Source organism: Talpa europaea (genome assembly GCF_964194135.1).
Source record: "Talpa europaea genome assembly, chromosome: 7".
Taxonomy (NCBI): Eukaryota; Metazoa; Chordata; class Mammalia; order Eulipotyphla; family Talpidae; genus Talpa; species Talpa europaea.
The window spans coordinates 63419384-63438041 of NC_140074.1; the positions used below are offsets into that span (position 1 = coordinate 63419384).

The window sequence follows — 18658 nt, forward strand, 5'->3', positions numbered from 1 at the left end:
ATTTCTTTTTAACACCTACACAGTGCTCACTACATGCCGGGCAGTGTTCTAAGCACTTTACAATATTAGCTCATTGAATCCTCACAAGGTAGAAACTGTTGCTGTCATTGCCTTAAGGGTGAAGAGGCTGAGGCACAGAAATAGTCACCCAGATAACAAGTAGCCCCATGTCTGCGCTTACCAACTCAGGTGAGGGGGTGTGGCTGAGAGTTAGGGTAACTGGCTAAGCCACACAGTGGCCAGTGGAGCAGGTTGTGAACACAGATTGTGGAGCCCAAGAGGCCTGTGCTCTATGTGTTTTACCATAATAGGGCAGTCATTGTTCAGGGATTCTGGGGCGGAGCTGGGGAAACCTGGTTCCTTCCCTACCCTCCTAACCCCCAGCCCAGTGATGATGGTCAGTCAGGCGAAGGAATAGGCAGGGTGGCCTCTGGGCTTCTGCCCAGAATGGGGTATCATGGTCAGGACTGGGGTTCTTGTTCTGTTGCTTACTAGCCATGTAACCTTGGACATGTTACTTGACTTCTCTAAGCCTCAGTTTCTCTTCTGTAAGATGGGGATAATCGGGTCTTCTGCAAAGTGTTCCTGGAGATGAAACGGTCCATAAAGTGCTGAACTGAAGTGTCTATTAGTTAAACACAAAGTTTAATAAATGGTATTACTGCCTCCCTGCCCTCTTATGGGAAATGGGCTCAAAGCCACCAGCAAGCCGGACGACGGCTGGTCAGATGACATGGACTCTGGGTTCCTAGCTTATGCACATTTAAATCAGGAAACATTTCTATTAAAATTATTCTGCTTTTTAAAAACTGGTTGTATGATCTTTGGAAGATCCTGGAGTAAGTAAAATAACCACAAATACTGTCTCACTATTGTTCTCTTCTTTAGTCCTGGCCCCGACTTCAGAGGAACTGGAAAGTGTTCTGGAAGTGGTGAAAATCCCTCAGGGCCATGAGGGATGATGATGAAAGGTGGGGATCCCCCCACCCTCTCTGCGTGGCTTCCTAGGGTATAGGAGCAAGCCAGCCAGGAGCAGGTCCTCAGATGACCACAAGGCCTGCAGCCTTGAGGTACTGGAATGAGCTGGAGACTTAGCCTGAAAGTTCCAGGGTTAGGTACCAAAGTGCTTTCGTACATATTAACTGACCTGAATAGTTCCAGTTCCTGCCCTTAGCTTCCCAGAGAGAAGCACAAACAGCCCTTAGAAGCAAGTACAGTTTGCCCCCCATGAGCTTGAGTCCAGTTTCATTGCAGACATTTATTTTAATTTTGTTAGTTTCAAATATTGACCTTTTGTATCAGATTTAAGGCAGAGAAAATTACATGTCCCAGGACTGCTACAGCACTGGGGTTTAGGTGGTGTACCCACCCTTGGTTCTACATGGAGACCTCACCCCAGCTAACAGGTCCTGATGTTTGGACAGGTGAACACTGGGAGGCAGAGGACTCCCCAGATGAGTCTGAGAGTTAGTGAACAGAAGAAAAAGCATGGATGAGGACAAGTGACTTGTAGGTGACCGACTGGAGAATCTACCCGCCCTTCCTCCCAAATGTGCCTGTGGCAAGTCCATGGTTGGCTGCTGACAACCCCGGCATTCTGGAGAGGCTCATGCTCCTCTTTGCCAGGCCAGGCCAGGGCTCAGAAGGTGGCTAACTCAGTATCTCTGAAATGCTGTCCTCAGTGCTCACCTTCACCTCACCCCATGGCTTCCTAGACCCAGTGATTGCTGTGCAAAATCATGTTTAAGCAAGGGTTGGTAGAGAAACCTCTGCACCAGTTTCCTGGGTCTTCATCCCAGCCAGTCAATGTCATCGTCATCATCATCATCTCCAAAAAGGGGTGCTGGGGGCGGGCGTCCCTTCATGCTCTGACAAAACAGGAAAGAGTAGTCAGTCCTTACTAGTCCTGCACCAGACGGACTTCCCTCCTCTGAGGTGAAGTGAGCCAACGTCTGTTCTGGGCTCCAGATCACAAAGGCGGTTGTGGTTAGGCCTTTACTACAAGGCCTGACCCCGAGGCGCAGACCCAGCTTCCTGGGTAAGCAGAGACTGGCAGTCTTTGAACATAGACAAATAGACCGACTTTGTTTGGCTATTTTGGTCATTTATTTGTGAAGCACATGTACTGATTTGACAGGTTCTCATGCAGTTAACACACTGTCTGCACGGCGAGGGTCACGGGAGAGGCAGAGTGGGAGAAAGGAACAGAAGAAAAGCAGGACTAGGGGAAGACAGTTTTCAGGAAGGTGAGAGGAGGCGAACAATACAGTCACATTTGAAAAAACACGACGTGGCCTGAGTGGCTCTGGACTTGAACCCATCTTATGAAAGTGGGTCAAATGCAGGGGTTAGGCCAAATTAACAAGAGAATCCCAAGAGAGGAAGATAGCCCAGCCGCCCCTGACCCTGGTCTCACTAGCCCTCCACCTGTCGCTCCCTCTGACCAGGCAGGGGAATAAGAGCACGAATGGGCCACAGAGAAGACCATCCCTTTCCATGATATGAGCTCCTGGCCTTTTCCTCTGGATCACAGCGACTAGGCCCCATTGGGGTAGCAGGAACTGACGCTGGAGACAAGCATACAGTGAGTACTCTCTGCTGCAGTACCCTCTGCTCTGCGAGCGAGTGTTGGTCCAGGGTCAGTCTTAACAGGGCCAAAGGAAAGGCTACATGGTGTGGTCAGGTCCTGGGGCTAATCCCATCCCCACCACCAACTACAGATGATGCCTCTCCTGGCACCAATGCCGTGATCTCCAAACTCTGAAACTATGGGATTTAAAAATGTGGTCCCAGCTTGTTTTGTTCTGGCTTCTACATTTACCAGCTCTGTTATCTTGGACCAGCTATATAACCTTGGGCATGTTTTATTTTCCTGAGGCTAAAAGGGTAAAAGTACCCACATCACTGGATTAGCGGATGATTAAATGAGGATGTCTGTGAAATAGGTTTCAGAGTACCCAAGAAATAGAACTTGATGGCATTAGTATTAATACGAATAATATAATACTAATTAAAAAATTCAAACTACATTTAGGGCAGTCATTGGGATATCTGGTTTTTGTCTACATCCTTTTTTTAGTATAGACTTCATATTCGGAATTCTAAAATGAAAATTTAATTCTTGGAAAGAAAGGCTAATGGAATTGGAAAAGAGGGAAGGGTTCTGGTTCCTGCCAGCCAGATCCCAGCTCTGGCACATCCATTTCCCTAAGGTTTTGGCAAGAGGCAAACCCACTCTAGTTGATACACAAATTTGCCCCCATTCATCTCTTATCTGTCTGTAGGGTAGGTAAAAGGTATCAGGCTTTTCTGCCATCCCACCATTAGGATACATGAGGGAACCCTGTGGTCCTGAATGCATGCCTGATGGCGGGCACCTGAAGTGGGTACACCTGGGCTGAGAGACTGGACTTTTAAGGGTGGTGTCACAGGGATGCCAGCAGCAGCAGAAGTCGAGAGAGAGAGAGAACGCTGGAGAGCCCAGACAGAGTGAAGACTTGCTGGGGGCTGGGAGGTCTGCCAGTACCCCTGCCTGCTGTGTACCTGGTAAACCCCAATAAAAGCCTGCAAAAAGCCACTGAGGGCTCTGACTCCTTACCCGGTCTGCTGGATCCTGGAAAACCTGCTCTGTGTCCTGTCCTGCCCCTACACTGTCCCTGCATGAGACAGCCTGAAGCTAGTCTGTGCCCTCCATCCAGTGAAATTCCCATCAGAGCAGTCAAAATGTCCTAGCAAACCCAGAAAAGCCTTAGTTTAGCACAACAGGGACAGCAGATGCAAGAAAGGGGTGCTTATCCAGGTTCCATCAGTGACCCACCTGCCACGGCCTTCGCTTGAGCTGTTCAAAGCTAGGCTATGTGCTCAGAACTTGGCCCGGTTCTGCCCAGGAACGTGGTGATGACCGTATAAGGCAGCAGGCTGGAGAGCCTGAGGAAGCAGGCGGTGCTCAGGACAGGGGAATCTGAGTCCTAGCCCTGCCACTAACTCACCCCTTGACTCCAGGAGTAAGCACACCAGGTGAGAGCTTCAAAGTCTACAATTCTAAAATATAAATACCCTACAGCTGTGTGGAAACCTGAGGCTTAAGCAATTTAATGTAGGACTAAGCGGCCCACTCTCTTAAAGTGGCAATGGCTCCTGCACAGAGAGGGCTCATAGTTCATTTCAAGAATAAAGTGGGACCTGACCATCCCCACTGTGCTTGCAGAGCCGCCCCCTCCTAGCCCCAAGCGCGCTCCCACAGGGCCCCGCACACAGAGCCCAGGGAGTGGGCCACCAACAGACTCCAGTTCTCCTCTGGGAGCCAGCGGCAAAGGGCCCCCAGGAGGTGGTGTGAGGACTTGGCAGTGCCTGGGAATTCCTTACCACCTCATCTTCATCTTCCTCCTCAGGCAGTGATTTGGGCTTTAGGACTTTCAGAGTTGCCCCTTTAAACAGCTCCTCCTCTTCATCCCCAGAAAGACTGAAAGAAAAATCCAGAAAATCAAGTCATAGAAAATGTTGTTTTGGCTCTAGGCCTCAGTGCCCACAGGCTCTGGGGATAAGAATCCAACAGCTATGGTAACCACTAAGGAATTCCTCCCTTCCCACACTGGCTCCTAATGTTCTTGTCCTCTTCCACAACCTGTTGCCAGAGTGATCTTTTAAACCCTCCTGCTTAAGAGCTAAATAGACACTGCTCCAAAGACATACAGATAGCCAACAGACATGAAAAAAATACTCATCACTTGTTATTGGGAAATACTAATCAAAATCACACCTATGAGAATGGTTCATGTCAAAGTCTAGAAACAACAAATGTTGGAAGGATGCAGAGAAAAAGGAGAACTCGTACACTGTTGGTGGGAACACAGACGGCCCAGCCCCTATTCAAAATAGTACATAAGTATCTTAAAACAGTAAAAGTATATACACCACATTATCCAGCAATTCTCCCAGTTACCCAAAGAATGCAAAATACCAATTCAAAGGGAGATACGTTCAATGCGGCACTATTCATAATAGCCAAGTTATGGAAACAACCTAAATGCTCAGAAAGACAAATAATGGATGGTTTCACTCATATGTGGAACACAGAGAAAACAAAGGTCACACAAAAGCAAACCAAAAACAGTCTATACTATATATATATATATACTATATATATATATAACAGTCTGACTATAAAAGTGAGGCTACCAGAAGGGAGAGGGAAGGTAGAGAGCAAAGTATGAAGGGGGCCCAATGGACCATAGTAGAGGCCAATGGATGCCTTGATGGTGGGCGTGGTGAGGTAACATACGTCTGAAGAGGTATGATCTTATACCACTCAATCACATACATATTATAAACCAACATTATGCCTCCATGCAAAATTAAAAAGAAAAAATACTCTTCTGCTTAAATCCCTTTAGTAGTTTCTCACTGTAAAGTCCAAACTTCTAACAGGGACATAAAACCTAACGACTGACCCCGCGTTGTTTTCTAACTTCGGTTGAACACTACTCTCCTACTTACTCTGCCTTCTTTTAGTTCCGTGATTGTGTCGTTCTCCCTTCCACCTCAGGGCCTTTGCATATGCTGCTCTTGCTCTCAGCAATAGTAGTTTCTGTTCCACCCTTCAGTTAAATGTTAAAAAGTTACCTCTGCAGAATCCTTCCCTATCTACTCTGTATAAAGCAGAATAACTACCTCCTTATTCTGCTAACACATTTAAAAAAAAAAAAATTATCATACTTTTAAAAATGTTTCTTTCCCATGAGACTCAAACTGAAGAACCAATTCTGCCTCGTCTTCCACAGAGCCTAGAGTTACTTAATAAATGCACGAATGAATGAATGAATGAATTAATGAGTTTCTGAGGAGTGAGATGCCAGCTCTAGAAAAGCCAGACAACCTCTACATATAGATGCCTTGTCCCTACAACTACCCAGGGGAGCATACCTGGAATGCCTAGAACAGTGGCTGGGTCCAAGGTTTATTCCCGCAGCTGTAGACACCACCTCTGTGCTCGACAGCTCCTTGCAAGGACCAGCAGAGCTAGTGGCGTCCTTGTCTTCCTGGAGCTCTGGAGGCTGAGGCTCTCCTCCTGGACTTTCTGGTCCTAAGGCTTGTGGGTCCTCCCTGTTGGGGTCTGAAGTCAAGGAGAGTCTTGTGGCACTTTCTTGCTCCCCATCACAGGCATTTCCCAATGGGCTGTCGGGCTTAGGTGCCACTGGGCTGGCAGCTAGAGTCTCCTCACACTCAGAGTCAATGGTTACAGGGCCTGGAGGCTGAGGGGGAATTGAAGCTGGGGGTCCTGGAAATTTGTGTAAAAGGACACAAGCCAGTTCAGGTGGGTCATCTTTTGTCTGTGAGAGCACCTCTGCTTCTGAGGGCTCCTCTTTCCTTCTGTGTACATCAACCTGGGGAGAAGGGAGGGTCTGAGGAGGCAATGACACAGTTTCTTTGACTTCTTGCTCAGATGGCACCACAGGTGACTCCTGCCTCTCCCCATTTGGGGGTACGGGAGACAGCCCAGAATTGGCAGAGGCTGGCTGCTCCTGGGGGGGTCTCGGAGACTGCTTCTCTTCTTCCTCTTCATTGCTACCCTCTTCTTTCTCTTGATCACGTTGGTTTAACAGCTGAAGAGTCACCATCTGTTTAAAAGCCAAGGAGAAGGAAATACTCACTGACAGGAAGACAGCAGGCATTCCTAGGCCTTCAGTCCTTAATACAACTGGTCATCCAGTTCAAAACGACTTTGCTTCCTCCTCTTGTAGGAGGCTGCCCACATCAACCCAGATAAGTCTTCCCTAGCATCCTCATCACTAATGAACAGCCTCAAATAAATTAACAACACACCCATTCCGATGGAATCATCAGCTGTACCTTGATCGTATTCATGATGGTCCCCAGCACCGTCCTACCATCATAAGACTCCTCCAGCTCAAACTCTCCCCGCAGGGAATGAAACACCTGGTTCATGATCTTCTTCACCTGCGTAAAAACACAAGGGGAGAAAAACATCAAGATGTATGCTGCCAAAATCAAGTCATTGAGGAATGCACATAAATTTCTGAGAGGGATCTGGAAGGCAAAGCTGAAGCCCTGTTGGAACTCTATGGCAAGACACAGCTGGTTGTGAGCAGTACTTTGACAGAATTGCTCTCAAGGGCAAGCAAGCTGTCGTCTGTGTGCCCCAAACTGCCTGGAGATGCTCCCTCCCACCCAGACCACCACGGAGCACCCCCACGGGCTAGGAGAATGTTGGACCTCCCAATCCACTCCTGAGATTCAGAGGCCCTTCCCTGTATGTCCAAACCCTCTGGGTTTGCCACCAAAGTGATAGGCTCCCAAGGGTTAACTTTTACTTGAGCCACAGAAGTGGTGCACCGGTAGACTTAAGGAAAAACCTATCAACATGGTATCTGGCCACATTCTTTGCGAATGCCGCTGCTCTGTGGCTGGGCCCTGTGCATCACAGCTCACCTTCTCTGAGGGGTCAGTAGTAGCAGCTTCAACCCCAGATCCCTGGGACTTTTTCTTCTCCAAGAGCTTGATGTGCTGTTCATTTTGCTCTGTCAGGGTTGTGACTTGGGCCTGGAGGGCTGAACACTGAAAAACAGACTGTGGCTATGGCCTTGGGAGCCTGGACCTACCGGTTGAAAATCAGGAAAGCCGAGAGGAGAACCGTCCAAGCACTAAGAGTTCACCTCAAGGAGGTCTGTGGCATCCTCCTTCTCCATGCCTACCCCAGGCTTTTATTTCCACCTCACTCTGTTTCGACTCACATCACTTCCTCTTTCCTAACAAGGTCAGCTGCCTTGTCCCGAATCAGGTCATGAATATAAAGGAAAGGGAAGGAGTTATAATTTTAATCACAGACACGCACACTGGACATTAGCAGCCACCTAGCAAGCTGTCTTCACCATCTGTGTCAAAGACTTTCAACTAGACACTTTGAGGAAAGAAACTGACCTCCAGGACTTTTATGCCAGGACCCTCATCCATTCCTCCTTCTCTCGTTTTTTATGCCAGATGATCCCTCCATGCCCTGAGTCCCATTCCACCCTCAGAGCCAGGAAGTTCAGGCCACTTCTCCAGGTTACCAAAGTGATTGTCCTCCTTGTCTCTGCTCAAATGTCTCCTCCTCTCAAGGATTCCCTGGAATCTGAAGTACTTCTCTTCTGCACCCCACAGCATTTAATGCTTATCTCTGTCTCCCTTTCTTGACTGTGAGGTTGTTGAAGGCCGAGTTCTTTGTAAGCCCTTTCCCTAATATAGTTTCTGGAACATACTGGCACTCAGCAAATATTTACTTAATATATGAAAGATTAATAATGGAAAATGTGCTCCAGAACACTGCTGCTGCTTTCTCTTGTTCTAGGTCACTGATCTGTTGTCCAAATTAGCATGTGAAAGATTGCTGATAAACTGGAACATTGGGCGTTGGGCGAGTGTGGTATTTTTAAGCTATCAACTTCTTTAGGGCTCAAAAGGACTCACAAGACTCAAATAATCTGCTGGTCTCAGATTAAATGGGCCACCTCAGCTTTCTGGCCCAGGAAAACACCTACCTTTGTCTGAAGCTGGAGCAGTTTCTGTTGATGGGCATCCCTCTGGGCACACACTTCCTGGTACTGTTGCAAGTGCTCATCCTTGGCAGAGGCCAGCAGATGCTCACATTTTGCTTCCCACTGGGTCTGCAGCTCTGCCTGCACTAGCGAGAGCTGCCAGGAGAAAGTAATGATCAGATTCTGGGGGATCCAGGCACATCTAGGGTAGCTTATCTCATAAGGCCAAAGAAAAAAGCTAACAGCCCAGACTTGATAAGGAAGCACTGAAAGACTATTTTTAAGGTAAATATTTTTTAATGGAAGTAAGAAGAGGCCCCTGGTTGTTAGAATTTCCAAAGTCACTGTAGCCAGACAAAGGCGTGACTGGTCCTTGGAGGGCAGGGTCCTACCACCATCCTACTTTCCAGGGTCTGGGCCCTAACCATTTGAGAAATTCCAAAATTTATTTTTGTTAAAATTCCCCAGAGGTGGAGCAAATCAAGGACATCGATTCACTCTAATTAAATGGACACAAACATGAATTCATGAAGTTACAATGAAAAAGGGGCTGTCCAATGGATGAGAGACCAAGCAGTATCAGCAACTACCCCTGGCTTCCCTTCCTGACCATCTAAACAGACCCCTTCCAGGACACAATGTGCCCGACAGGTGGTGTCCCATGGTTGAGGACTTCGGTCTTACCATGTTTGCAACTTTTTTATAAAGATTTTCCCCCCATGTTTTTCTTATAAATTTCACTAAACTTTAAAAAGAGAAAGAAGTTCTTTATTTGATTTCTGGCTCTTTGATTTCTGGATTGCTTTCTCCAAAGTGAGAGCATCAACTATAAGAAATGTCATCCTAAAAGATGAGGGAGAAACTAGAAGCTTTTCTCTCTGAGCATTCATGCTTTTCCTTTATTCCAAAGTGCCGCATTTTCCCATTACCTGCTCTGCAGCTGCTTGGTCTGTGGTCACGCGAGTCTTTTTCAAGAGCTGTCGCAGCTTGTCGAGTTCCTCCTGATGTGACTTACGAATCTCATCTATCTCCTCCTCAGCCTGGCAGCGCTCCTGCGCTGACTTCTTTTTCCGTTCTGAAAGGTTCTTGGGAACAGAAGAACCATCATGAGCTTAAGCTGTTTAATGGGGTATAAACAGGGGTGGCGGTACTGACCTCACAGGGTCCTTACTTCATTTCTGTAAACTATTTTTAGTTTAAGTTTTCCCTATATTCTTGGCTATTGGGTGAGAAAAACTGTGACATGAAGAACCTTGTCTGCCATGCCACTGAGCGATAGGGAACACCCCAACGGTGGGGGGTAGAGGGAAGCAGGACGCTTTCACATCTTACTGGTAGGAAATGTGTCGACTCTCTTTGGATGGGGACCTGGCAGTCTCACAGAGAGACTTTCAAATTGCAAAGTCCACAGATTATCCTCTCTTTAAGGAAGCAACAGACCATGTTCCTATAGATTGTGTATTATAATGATGTCACTTTAATGGTATCAGTAAAGATGAAAAACTGAAAAGAGCTGAAAATCAGAAGGAATTGGCTTTTAAAAACCTGGTAAAATCATAGAAGAAACTTTTCTCTTGAAAGAACCACCTCAGGGGTCTGGGGTTGAAGCTGCTGCTACTGGCCAAAAGGACTTTACTATACAGTGTTATTGAAACCTCAGAAATAATTTGCTCTTTTTATATTTAAACTGTTCCAGAATAGCAAAAAGAAACATTCCACCTGGTTCAGTGAGGCTAGTACATCTCCGATAGTAAAATTCTAAAACAAAATATGCTATTGATGGAAATAAAGGTAAAAGACAGCAAACTAGAAAGCTATTTCAGCTGACTGAGGATTTATACCCTTAGTGTTTCCAAATCAAACCAATATTACAATAGGAAAGAAGACAAAGGATATTAAAGAGAAATCACAGAATAAAAACTAGTAGATATTGAATACATAAAAATTTTACCACTAACAAAAAATACACAGTAAAACAAGATAGGCTATTTCACTCTCAAACTACAAAGATTAGAAAAACTGACGAACGTGCAGACTGGAAAAAGTGTGCAGAAATGGGCTGGCTTACATCATGCTGGAAGTGTGAGCTAGTATGTTCTCCTTTGAGGACAATCTGGCAATATTAGTAAATACTGAATTCCAATTCAAGCAATTATGAAAATGCTTAAATGAATTTGCAAAATTAGTACATAGTACAAAAATGTTCACAGCCGCAAAGTTGAAATAATGAAACAGGAAAAGCGTAAGTATCCATTGATAGGATTTAAATCATGGTGCAGCCTCACAGCCGACTGTAGCTAAAAAGCACAGTATGCAGTAGCTAAAAAAAAAAAATCTCATTCTTACTAGTACAATGCCCATGACATTTAAAAAAAAGCAATAAACATGATCCCACTATATTGTAAGAAATGACATCAGCATATGTATTTGTGTTTTATACACAGAAAACAATCTGGAAGGATATTTATACATGTGTTTAGAAGTACAAATATAAACAATGAATTACAGAGGGAGAAAAGATAAATTTTATTTTATAATTTCTGTCTTGATTGTATTGTTTACAATGAACACACACTATTTTAATCTTTAAAAGTTTATTAAGCTAATCCTGGCAACTTGGGTCCAGCAAGTAACTTTGGTTATAGAACTTACCTTTTCCAGAGACTCCTTCTCAGTCCGAAGGTCAGTCAGCTCCTCCTCCAGGGCTGTCACCTTGAGTTCCAGCTGTTTTCGGCTTTGCTTTTCACTTTTGAATTTGGACTGTGCTTGCTCAGAGGTTTCCTGAAGCTCTGGGATTTAACGGCAAACAGACTTAGCTGCAGTGGGTTGCATGGCATCCCAGAAGCTCCTGCAAAGCTGCAACTCGCCACCTCCCAGTCCTGCTACAAGAGCACTTCTAACTTTTTTCACATCTCACCGACCAGCAATAGGTTTATCAAGCCATAAACTGTCACCCCACCTACCTGCATTTTTCCCATAGAAAGTCATTATGTGTTAGCATCTACACATACAAAACGGGAAAAAATGTTCCAAGCAGTCAGAGACCACCTTTGAGATGTGTCACCACCCACAAATCCCTTTCATTCACCATCCCAACACAGTGGACTGATCTTTATTTAGAACTGGTCCAGGCCCTTTCTCATTGCTGGGGTAAGATATTCTCAACTTTCTTGGCAGCTGGGACACTGCCACCATTTACTTTCAACATTCCTTCTCTCAAATAAAGCTAAGGGGAACTTTTTTAAACAAGTGCCATGAATCGAAAATTTTTTGGAAAATGTTTGGTTCTTCTTGAGATAATTGTCACACAGGGCGCCATAAAAGGAGAAAAGGGAACACCCATATGACTTTCAGATCTAAGATCACTGCTCACATGAGCCAGATGCTCCTCTGAAAGGCAAGGGATCTGTCCTCAAGCTACCACTTTATCAGTTGACATCAGTGTGTTTTTGCTCGAACAGGCAAGTGAACTTTGCTTCTATTCCCAACTCTGCTGCTGCTCTAGCACATTTGTGTCTGTGCACTAACACGCATGAATCAATAGGCTGGTCTGCACAAATCTTCTATTTGAGTCACAGTGTCTTGAGCACCACCTTTGTGCCAGGCACTGACCTAGCACAGATTTGGAGGAAAGGATTTTACAAAGATGGCAAGACACCATCCTTGCCCTCAGGAGCTTGCATTCTAGAGAGGTTGCATTCTAAATGGTGCTGGTCAGTGGCTAACTGCCATATGGCCATAATACTGCAGCCAGAGGTAAAGGACTTTAAGAAGATCAAATGTTCTAGAACAAAACCAGGAAAGTTTCTCAAAGAGGCAGACTTTGGAAAAACCGGAGGCAAATACTGGTGATGAGGGGCGTGGCCAAGCTCAGAGAATAGCGTGGATAAAAAGCAAGAGAAGCACTACAGGACGTGCTGAAGCGGGAGTAGCCTGTGTGGTATTGGTCAACACACCACCCATTCAGGGTGAACTGGGAAACAGTATGGAGATAAGTCAAGCAGGAGGGGCCTTGAGTGCCAGCCTCCAGAGCTACAACCCAGACTCTAAGAAAGCGGCCAGGACTACAGGAAGCATCTGCTTCAAGTTCCACTGTGGCATGTATTAGAGGAACACATGAACTCCTCCCAGCCTATGAAGCCAACCATAAGTACCAAAGATACTGACAGCAACACCAGTCCAAATAAAGCAATCTATGGCCACCCATCAACTCTAAATGAATAGTCAGATCTTTTATTGTCCTTTATGTCAAACAATCATATAGGTTTATCCTAGTCCACATTAATTTTTGGCTCAGTCCTTTGTATACCTTATGAGGATTAGGCCATGTGGATTAAGAGAAAGGAAATACCTTAATTCCTTACTTTAAATGGCAAAGCTCCCAGCCCCCTTCACAGGTGACATACCTGAGACCTCTGCCTGCAGTTTGGCGAGCTGGCCCCTGACAAGGTCTGTCTCCTTCAAGCTCTCTGTCAGCTGCACCTGCAGCTCTGTTTCTTTCCTCTGGTGAGCTGTCATTTTCAGCTGCAGATGAGACACTTGTGCAGTGGCTGCTGCTAACTCTTCCGTCACCTTCGCCTGGATAGCAGCAAAGTATGATGTCACTTTAAACACCTGTGTTCTGTCTCTAAGGGAAGACACAACCTCAAGTACTCTACACTAAGACCTGGGTGGAAGGGAACTAGGGCCACTTTCAACCTGCATTAAACCAAACTTTTGAAATGTGCAAAGTCTTTAATCAGGAATTCCCTTGCAGAAATTCATCCTTAGGGAAATTTATGTAAGATGACCAAAGTTGTCCTATGAGGATATACGAGATAGTACAATCCATAGTTGCAAAAGAACAGAAAAATAAAATGCTAAAAATGGGCTTATGGAAATTATGATAAACCTTCTGTGTGCAGCTATTAAGGTGATGTGAAAAAATATTTAGTGGTATGGGATACAGTCACACCCTATTGCTAAAAGAACATTTTCAAATCATACATAAATTCCATGTTTGCAAAACAAACACTTGTGGAAAAAGAGTTTGAGTGATATCTATATTTCTAGCAATAGCTAACTTAGCTAAAAGAGCTATGGGTGAGATAAACACACACACACACACACACACATTTTCTTTTGATTGCAGTTTATATATACTTCTGTTTCGCACATGATTTTTTGGGAAAAGATAATGTTTTTGTTCAAAAATTTAAAAGATATAAAGAAGTAAACAATGAGAAGTCTTGGCCCTATTCCTATCCCTACTAACTCCTCTCCCCATGCCCTACAGGGGTGACCATGTGATACTTTTTCATCTTTACAGTGATTATATAAACACCAATGAGATTCTTACTTCTCCCTTTCACATAGAAAAGGTGGCGAGTTTTATATACTCTCTCTTCGTACATGCAGATCTTCCTGTTTTAAAGTACTGTGGCATCCTACCATGTGAACGTTCCATAGTTTATTCTTATAGTGCAGGACACTTGGATTGTTTCCAGCCTGTTCCCAATACACAACATGACACCGATGCATAATCCTGGACACGCGTCATGTCATTTGTGTGCAGGTGAGCCTGCAGGTTTCCAGATGCTTTTCAGCTAGTAAATGTGACTGATTTTGCACATCATCAAATCCCCTCCATGAACCATTCTATAGTCCTACCAGCTTCACCAATGGTTGCCAAGTTCTGGATTTTTACCAAGCTGACGCATGAGAAATGGTATTCCTACCATTTTCTAACTTTATTACAATAAACATGTATTTTCTAATAAGAGAGGGATATTTTTAAAGTATAGATTGGATGCCTTCAACAGCAGTCAACTTCTGAGCCTACAATTTCTCCCTAGTAGTACTGTACCATTATTAGTCTTGTAATGTAAAGATGGGTCACATGAGGACAGCTTTGGGGGTTCCTGGAAGAACAAAGCTAGTAAAAGAAGAGAACACTTCAACTTCTTTGACTGCTCAATATGTTGTACTTGGTGCCCTGTAATAGCCAAACAGCAGTTAAACATTCCCAAATAACATCTGATGAAACCTAACTGACATCTTTGGAAAACCCCAGAGTGATATTCTGGGCATTACCGGTGTTGGTGATGATGATAATTAAAAGGATGGCCAACAAAAAGGAATGGTAAACAAGTGACAAATACCATGTTCAAAACAGAAATGAGAAATCAGATGACAGGAAAGGCAGTGAATGGTTGCCCTGCTGATGACCATTTTTGACTTTTGGACAGCAACATCTTTATGGAGTTAATTTCACAGACAGGTACACTGTGCTACTATCTCTATGATACTTTACATGCATTTTTACAGTTGTCTATTATCACTTGTTCCAATACTTATTCAAAAACTTCATCAGTTTTATAGCTTTCATTTAAAATCAAAACTTTGGGGACTCCCTGGTGGTGCAAGGGGTTAAGACGTAACCTGTGAAGCTATCCGCAGCCACTGCAGCATGAGTTCAATCCCCGGCCAGGTTGCTACCCACGTGGAGCAACACACCTCTCCTGACTTGCCCACTGCTCCCCTCAGCAGTGTATTTCAGTCAATCTGCCTGTTCTGTTCCCACCTCTGTCTCTGGTGAATCCTTTTACCCCCCACACCTCTGGCCTGTACCCCAGTTCTTGTATGCATAAATAAATAAATCTTTAAAAAAAATCAAATACTTTGGATCTCCTAAAGGTAAGGGAAATAAAACAATTAAAAATTGTATACAGGGCCTCCCTGGTGGAGCAGGGGTTAAAGTCTCAGGCTATCAAGCTATCACAAGCCACTGTGGCATGAGTTCAATCTCTGGCCAGGGAGCTGACCCACATGTTGCAGCAGACCTCTTCTGTCTTGCCGGGTGCTCCCCTCAGCAGTGTATGTCAGTAGATCCACCTGTTCTGCTTCCCACTCTGTCTCTGGTGAATCCTCTTACCCGCTGCACCTCTGACCAACACCCCAGTTCTTGTAAATAAGTAAAATAAATATCTTCAAAATAAAAAAGGTGACCACATGAAGTATGCGGTACTCAGTACCTGACCCTTCAAAACAGTGACACTCAGCAGATTCCCCAAACAGATGTGGTAAAGAAAGCCCAGTGCTTAGGGCCTCATGAGTATTTGACCGACGTCAGTTGTTAACTGTTGTTATTACTACTGTTTTGGCCATTTAAGAGAGCGCATCTGCAGGGTTCAATGTACTATATAAGCTATTCTGGAGTTAAACAAAATGAAACATTTCAGTGGATCAGTAAGTTAATTCAGCGGTGAGCAAGCACTGACCTGCAGGTCAAACTGACCTCCTGCTTATTTATACCAATGAAGTTTAAACAGAACACACACACAGACGCAACTGATCTACGAGAGTCACATGGTGAATTTACTGAAAAACAGGTGTCCAGGTACCTCCGCCAGAGATTGTAACAAGAAACCACTGAGGAGAGCTGAACTTCTCCCAGGCGGCATATCAGAATCAAGGGAAGCTTTTTAAAAATTCAGTTTTAGGGCCCCTCAGCTAGATACACTGAAGTAGAATCTCTGGAGGGGGAATTTAAGAAAACATTTTTAATCAAGCTCCCCAAGTGAGTTTGACCTAAAAATTTGGTCATTTTAGACCTGAATAGTTACTGCCATGCTGAACAATACATCTGTTGACCCTGTTAAAGAACAAAGAAAGGAGAAACAGAAGGACAGTTAGAGGGGACTGGTGGGATAACTCTAGGGCAATGTCACAGGCTGCTATTAGGGGCAGTCACAGCAAGCAATGGTGAAAAGAGCAGCAGGACAGAAGCAGGGGACAGAGGCAGGGCTAGAGGTGGGCAGGGCTGTGCAGCACAGAGTACTGCTGCCAGAGGATAAGGGCTCACAGATACCCCTGGATATGCTGGCTAAGACAACACAAAGAACAAGAGCATAAGACACAAGGAAGACATCATCATATTGTCAGAATATGATAAAGTGAGTAAACTCCACATATTATAAATATTCTGGTCAGCTTTTCATGTTTTCAAGAAAAACTCAAAATGTTAATGATTTCTTTTTTTTTTTTTAAGATTTATTTATATAAGCACTGGGTACAGTCAGAAGTGCAGGAGTGTGAGAGAATTCACCAGAGCCAGAGCGGGGAGCAGAGCAGGCAGAAGGACCGAAATACACTGCTGAGGGGAGCAGCGGGCGGCAGGAGAGGTCTGCACGCCATGTGGGATCCTCCTCCGGCGGCTGGGGAGCAGCTGGGGATCGAACCGGTGCTGCAGAGGCTGTGGGCAGCTTCGCAACCCAGGGCTCAACCGCTGCACCACCGGTGAGGCCCATTAATGATTTCTTAACCTCTGAACAAAGCTCAAATGAAAGGGTCAAGATCTCCTTCTAGCTAAGGGGCAGTAGCTCAAACAAGAAGGAATCCATTCCGGATAAAAGGTGTCACCGGAATAAGAACAGGAGTGGGCTTCAGAATTAATCGATTCCAACCAGGACACTTCAGTCTTCCTTAGAGGACTACAGGCAAGGATTATAGGTCAAAATTCCTAGTTCTGAACTGACTGAAGTCACACAGAGGTACTTCAAAATGCTTTAGCAGACATAGATGAAGAAGGGAACTAAACATAGATGAAGAAGCAAACTATAAACAATCTCAGATTTCACTAAAAATAATTGTTTTCACTAAATACATACATTGCATAGAAGGAGTTTTCTGCTGATTCTGTCAACAGAGTAACTTCAGTTTCTAGTAAGTTGTGTAGTTTTTACTTTAATTAAATTACTAAGATCTGTGAATGTTTTGGAGTCAACTCAATGCAAAGCATACAATAAAATGGAAACCTGGATGGCAGATGTCTCAAAATCTGCTGGAAGATTTCTAGTTTCTTTTCCTCACGATGGCAAAAAGTCTGCTAAGAAGTAGGTTGGTGAGTACACACTGACGAGCCCTCCTCAGCTCTATACATCCTGGCCTGGGCTCTTCTCTCCCCAGAGACTTTACCTTCTCTTGCTCAGCATGCAATACTCTTGCCTGTGTGTTTTCTGTGGCTGTTTGAAGTGAGTTGTTCCTCTTCTCCATCATAAGGTTGCTCTGCTCAACATATCTGTGAGATAAATAGGGGAAACTACTGATCAAGCACAGCATGTAAAGCAGGCACAACCCCACACATTCTGTCCTCACAACATGGTTCTACACCTTCAGCAAAAAGTCTGAAAGCATTTTACTTTCCTTAGATTTGTGCTAATTGTGTCTGGAAGAAAATCTTGGAACAGAGGTGAAGGCTTTGAATTTAGGTGAAGAGGAGTGGAATTGAAGGGTGGGTGGTGAAAAGGAATGAGAAAAGAGAAAATTAGGAAGACTGCAAGGTGGCTTCCTTCCCCCATTGCCACCCCAAAATGTGGAAAGAGACACCAGAGCTGAGATATAATTTTTAAAGTAAACTTCTATATACTGTGATATGTTCCTCTGGGCCCTCCAAATCTTTGGAAGAATATAAAGAATTACAAAATTGGGATTTACATGGCAATTAGACATTCTGGTTGATAAAATCGTACACACAGAAGAGAGAACAGTTGGCACCACAGATTTTTAAGTATTAATACCACTTTTACAGATAAGAAAACTAGGGCCAGAAGGAATAAATAAAAAAAAAAAATGCAAAGTACACAAAAAGTGAAGCAAGCCAGAAATCAAACACAGGTCTGCCTTACATCACAGCCTACCGAGTTTTTACTGAAATGTCTCTCAGAAAAGCAATCATTCACATGATAGTCGGGAAAAAAGCAACACAATACAAATAAAGTGCCCTAAACAAACATGTCCATTAACTTGGGCATTTTGTCCATCCGAGCCAGTGCCCCGTACCTGTCATTACCTCTGATTTCGTTCAATTAGTTCACTAATCTTGTCATTTTGTTCTTCTATCCGACTGCTCTTCTCAAGGATTTCTTGCTTTAATCTTTCATTTTCCTAAATTCAAAATACACAAATTTAAGAGAGGCGTGCCAGGTAAAGTGGAATCAACAGGTGACACAATTATGTTTTAGATGAAAAACTAGACTAAACTAATAAAGGACCACATGCAGAGAATACTTACACCAACACATCAAATAATACTTCATGGCTACAAATCATTATGTTCAATGGACTCAGCATATTAACGCTTTAAA

At 44.3% G+C, this 18658-nt stretch overlaps 1 protein-coding gene across 1 annotated transcript in view; it reads right to left on the bottom strand.

Annotated features, from left to right (window-relative positions):
• Window positions 1-1790: 1790 nt before the first annotated feature.
• FKBP15 (FKBP prolyl isomerase family member 15) overlaps window positions 1791-18658 on the bottom strand; it is a gene marked incomplete at both ends in the record, with an annotated part of 48674 nt that continues 31806 nt past the window's right edge. The window contains 11 exons of the mRNA XM_084236625.1: window positions 1791-1868; window positions 4366-4462; window positions 5923-6617; window positions 6850-6957; window positions 7450-7575; window positions 8538-8690; window positions 9464-9619; window positions 11187-11323; window positions 12941-13112; window positions 17490-17592; window positions 18364-18458. Coding sequence (XP_084092751.1) covers window positions 1791-1868; window positions 4366-4462; window positions 5923-6617; window positions 6850-6957; window positions 7450-7575; window positions 8538-8690; window positions 9464-9619; window positions 11187-11323; window positions 12941-13112; window positions 17490-17592; window positions 18364-18458 — 1920 coding nt within the window. The remainder of the gene's footprint in view (window positions 1869-4365; window positions 4463-5922; window positions 6618-6849; window positions 6958-7449; window positions 7576-8537; window positions 8691-9463; window positions 9620-11186; window positions 11324-12940; window positions 13113-17489; window positions 17593-18363; window positions 18459-18658) is intronic.